A 4,880-nucleotide genomic window follows, 5' to 3' on the forward strand; every position below is an offset into this window, starting at 1 on the left:
TAGGCCCTGCTGCGGCAGACATCGAGTCCTCTGCTTGCCTGGCTGCGCAGGCTGATGCCCTCTGCTTGCCTGGCCTTACAGGCTGATCCACGCGTCTCTTGGGGTGCATAGCGCTAGAAGCTGGCAGACTGCTAACATGTTTTGGTCTTTGTTTCATTTTGGTGTCCCCTAAAGGAAGAATGCCAGCTGTGGGACCAGAAGCGCAGGCCGTGCCACTTCCACAGGTACTGGTGGGATGTGGCGATTCTACACTGAGGACTCTCCAGGGCTTAAAGTGTAAGTTGGATATATGTGGGTGGTGGCAGGCATGGGGGCTATATATTCTACCTGCTTATGTAATCTTTCAGGCTTTGAATCGAGAGCTCAGTGTTCTGGTCTGTATGGGAAAACATGCTGAATTGATGGCTTCTTAGATTTGTGATGAAATATTTAATCTGTAAACCTGGAGAGATATTTTTTAAATTTATAATGGCTTTTAAAAGGTGGGTATATTATGTTTTTGTAATTGCCTAGAGTTTCCTTAAGTGGTCTTTGAAAACTGGAAGTAATCTCTTTGAAGTTGGGAAAGATTACTTGTCACTGTGAATTTAGGCATCTACATGCATGTTTTTGTTCCCATTTAATTTTTAGGTTTTTTCGTTATTAATAGATATGCTGTGATCCTGTGCTCCCCCTTGAAAATATAATATAACTGACATGCTGCATGTCTGCAGTATGTTGGGTCTTTTTATTAGAAAGCTGGAGATCAGTTATTTTAGCTAAGCTTGCAAAGTGAATAGCATTTTAATACCTTTTATATCTCTGTTTTTACAAGGTGAATATTCCAAGATTGTGGTCGAATATCTGGTGGTACCATCCTTTAAGCTGCAAAGGGAGCCTAAGCTTTTACTTCTTGGCCAGTTTGAGTCATACAGATCAGTTTCCCAAACAAGCTTTTCAGCCTAATACTTGGGTAACAAAGCTGGAAGGTGTATTTCAGCTGATGGGTGCATGCTAAGTCATACCCTGAGTGGGAGTTTGTGCTTCTCGTAAAGTTATGTGCTTCATGGCCTCTTGTTCTTACGGGGTTGAAGAGACTCAAGACACTCAGGGATGTCCCTATACCTTCTTTTTTTCTAGAATCTGTTAGTGTTTTATTTTGGAGCCCTTTAAGAGGGCTGCTGCTGGCTGCCTGAACAGAATTATTTAGGGAAGGACTAGTGATGGTCTAGTGATTGTTCTATGAGTAATCCTTCCTTTGAAGTTGTCTTACATGTTTTCATTTTCACATGTGCTTGACACTTTAAAAAACAAAAACTCTACCGCAAACCATCAAAGTAGCGGTGTTCTGCTACTGCAGGTATTGCCTTTCCAGCTCTGAATCCAGAGAGGAGACAAGGCAAAGAAAAGAAAAAAGACAACAGGCAGCAATAGTGTTCTAGAGCAAATCTATAGCAGATAGGCAAGGCAACTATTTCCTGTGTTGTTTAGTCTACTAAAGGTCAATTTAAAAAAATGTATATAACTGAGAAGAACCAGAAGTGTTCTACCATTAGGTAGCTTTTTTTTTTTTTCAGTTGACTTGTGATACAAACTGTCAAAGCAGCTTTACCAATTTCAGTAATTTTCCTTGTCCATCCTTGATTTCACTTTTGATGTTGAATGGCCACTCAGTTGTTCCAATCTTCAATAAAAGTAGGTCAGTAGATGGATTTTTCCCTTCTATTTATGTTGCAACACAGTGGTTCTCAATGTTAAGGTTTTGGAACACTGGGAGTGTTTTTTTCTGCAAGATACCACAGGTAGCTGTATGATCAGGCTTTTAATGAAAGAAAAAAAAAAATCTGTAAAAGTGAGTTGGTTTTACAGATCACCACACTAGATGTAGCATTTTCTGAAGTATGGCTTGAGAGCAACTTCCTTGCCTATAGCTTTCCATGTATTTTCCTATGTATGCTTTTTCCATAGCAACCAGTTGTTATGATCTCTGCCCTATTTGGTAGGCTTAAAAATGAAAATGGTTTATAGAGGGGTTGTGCTTGCCTCAGTAAAGTGTTTCAGACAAAGTTGTTTTTAAAAATGTTTGTGATCACTACTGCATAAAGCAGTGTGAAAGCTTAGCCTGGTGATGGAGGGGTTTTTTTGTGTGTTTTCTCATGCTGTTTAAAATATGATCTCTATGATGAAAAAATACATTAAAGCATCTGAGAACAGGTTATGTAATGCTAGGTATGATCAGGAGAATACTGTGCTAGATCAAAAGTTTTATATTTTGTGTGTAATTATACCTCTGCTTCAGGTATTTAGTATCTGCACTCAACATCAGAAATAATAAATATGTTGAATAAGCAAATTTGGTTCTCCTCAGGAAAGTATATTTATCTGTAGTACAGGATGCTACAAAATATGTATGTTTTCAAAAACAATATTAGCAAAAGGGAGCTGTGGGAGATCTGGTTCAGTGGGATATGATACTTTTCTCTTTAACAGATCATTGCATACTTTGAAAGAAGACGAAACCCAAACTTGTTACTCTTCCTGTGGCACTTGGTACCTCTGGTTCCTGTATCTTGTCTTGAGCTTTCTTGTTTAAAGAGCTGCAGGCAGTGTTTCCTGTGGAGCTGTGATAATCAAATTGGGCTTTTGGTATAATAAGCAGCTTTACGAAAGACATTCTGAGAATGCACAGTACCAAATCTTTAGAGGTGCCTGAATAGTTTTATTTCTCTATTTTTGTTCAACTGCATGGTGGGCTGAGATGGTTCAGGTGTATGGAGGAGAATTGCAGGGTTTCAGCAGGTTGTCTTTGAGACTGGAGGAAATGAGATACATGTGTCAGTATTAGAAAGCTGATTATTCTGTAGGAGGATCAGTGCTGTCTGCATGTTTTAAAAAAGCACCAAACACACAAAAATTCTTCCCTGTTTATTTCCATGTTGCTGGGCTCTGGTTAGTGGTGCTCCTCTATTCCTGTGTACCTTTGGCAGAGTAGCTACCACAACAATAGCTTACACATTACTAGTACTGAAGGGTCAAATGAATTAAACAGTAATTCAGAGTCAGTGTAAGGACTTTGTGCACCTGATATCATTATGATTTATATTATGTAGGACATAAACTTCAAATAGGTATCAAACACTGGGCACTGAGAAGTACATTCTGTTGCTTAGTGAAAGATATCCCTTGATAGGTGTTGCTTATGTAGTCACTGTGTGTGTGGATTTTTTTTTATTTTGCACATTTTGTCACTGGTTTATTTGCTAAATGCTTTATGTCTGGTTTCAGGGTTCTCCATACCCAAATAAGTCAAAGTATAATAGATAATAGTTGAGTTTTAAAACTCAATGTAAGATTACAGTTACTAACCTTCAAAGTATGTGAGCCATGATCTCATAGAAGAATGTGTTAGTAAATTGTTTCAATCCATTTTCAGTTTTGTTTTGGTTTTTTACTTTGTATTCAAGTAACATTTACCTGCTTGTAAACAAACTGGAGGGTAATCCAGGCTGGATAACAGAATTCATGGTGTTTCTCCCAGTAGCCGGTTGAAAATCAGCAGTGAGACTGTATGAAGTGAGTGGTATGAAGCAGTGTTGAGTGCATGTAATTGTGTAATAGTGTGCGTAATTGTTGTGTCTCAGAACAGCATGAAACAGCTGATTTAGTGTCTCAACATGCACCCTAAAATGAAACTCCTTTTTAAAAAATCACTATACGATTTCTAAATAACGTATAGAAGTGGGAAGGAAAAAAAGATAAATTTGTTAATTTATACATTTTAGGTAATGATTTAATGATGGAGTTAAGTTTGACAGTCTGTGTATCTTTTCCAAGAAAACAGAAGTCCCCATCTCTCACCCGCTGCTGCCATTGTTTTCAAATGAAATAAAACTCTGAAAAAACAGCTAGTGTGAATTTTATGCCAAAATTTTACTAGCCGCTAGAGGACTCTGTTGGTTTTTGTATCTGACTACATCTCTGCTCAGGTGGCTATCTGAGTAGTAAACACAGATGATAATTTTCTAGAGATTGTTTCCACGCTGTGAGTAATAACGAACCATTAATTACTTTTTAAATAAGTGGGGTTTTTTTGTTATTATATTGTGCTTTATAGTTATGTAACATTTAGGGTGTGTAAAATGGTATCTTTAAAAACATCAGGGCAGCAGCAGGTTTTGATAGAGATGGCTATTTCATTTCTGTGTACTTTAAGGTATTTCTATGTCAATGGAATAAGAGTTTTCTTGTACAATTCCTTAGGAACTGATTGGTTCATTTGTCTGATAATATCTGGCCTTTGGGCAAAGCAGACTTTTTTATGTTAATGCGTTTTTTCTTTATTTTTAGTGGACCTGTTCCAGTTTTGGTCATGAGTCTTCTTTTTATTGCTTCTGTGTTTATGCTGCACATCTGGGGTAAATACACTCGTTCATAGACTCATCTGCCAACTTAAAGCATGCATCTTGGACCAAAAATATGGTGGATCCTGGTTGTTCTTGGAGAGAGACTCGGGAAGCTTCCTATCACCTGTTGGAGTCCTGTCAACTGTGGCTCTAATACTGAATGAATTTCTCAATTCGCTATCTGGGCAGGTTTAAAGTCTGTCATGGGTCATTTTATATTTGTATCTGTGCACTTAAAATACAGGTATTGCAATAAAAGTTGTATATGGAAATAGAAACAGTCTTAACGGTATTTTTTCCTCCTATTCCAACATACCACAACTAAAACATTATACTTATGGTTTTCATATATAACCAAACTTCTCAGTAAATGCCATTTGACAGTTCAAACCAGATCCTTCTATACTGTACGTTGGTATATAATTTTATGCCAGAAGTTTTTTTCTTTTTGTGAATGGGAGAGGCAAAATAGAGTGCATAAACTTGGGAATGTAATAG

General features: G+C 37.5%; 1 protein-coding gene across 1 annotated transcript; it reads left to right on the forward strand.

Moving 5' to 3' along the window:
• Nucleotides 1–174: 174 nt before the first annotated feature.
• SEC61B (Sec61 beta subunit) lies at nt 175–4,662 on the forward strand (the record flags this gene model as incomplete). The annotated part of the gene is made up of 2 exons (XM_010086543.1): nt 175–276; nt 4,327–4,662. Coding segments are annotated over 2 exons (190 nt in total), but the record flags the coding sequence as incomplete, so codon positions are not given.
• Between the last annotated feature and the right edge of the window lie 218 nt (nt 4,663–4,880).

The sequence above is a fragment of the Pterocles gutturalis genome, unplaced genomic scaffold, assembly GCF_000699245.1.
Source record: "Pterocles gutturalis isolate BGI_N339 unplaced genomic scaffold, ASM69924v1 scaffold10136, whole genome shotgun sequence".
Classification (NCBI taxonomy): Eukaryota; Metazoa; Chordata; class Aves; order Pterocliformes; family Pteroclidae; genus Pterocles; species Pterocles gutturalis.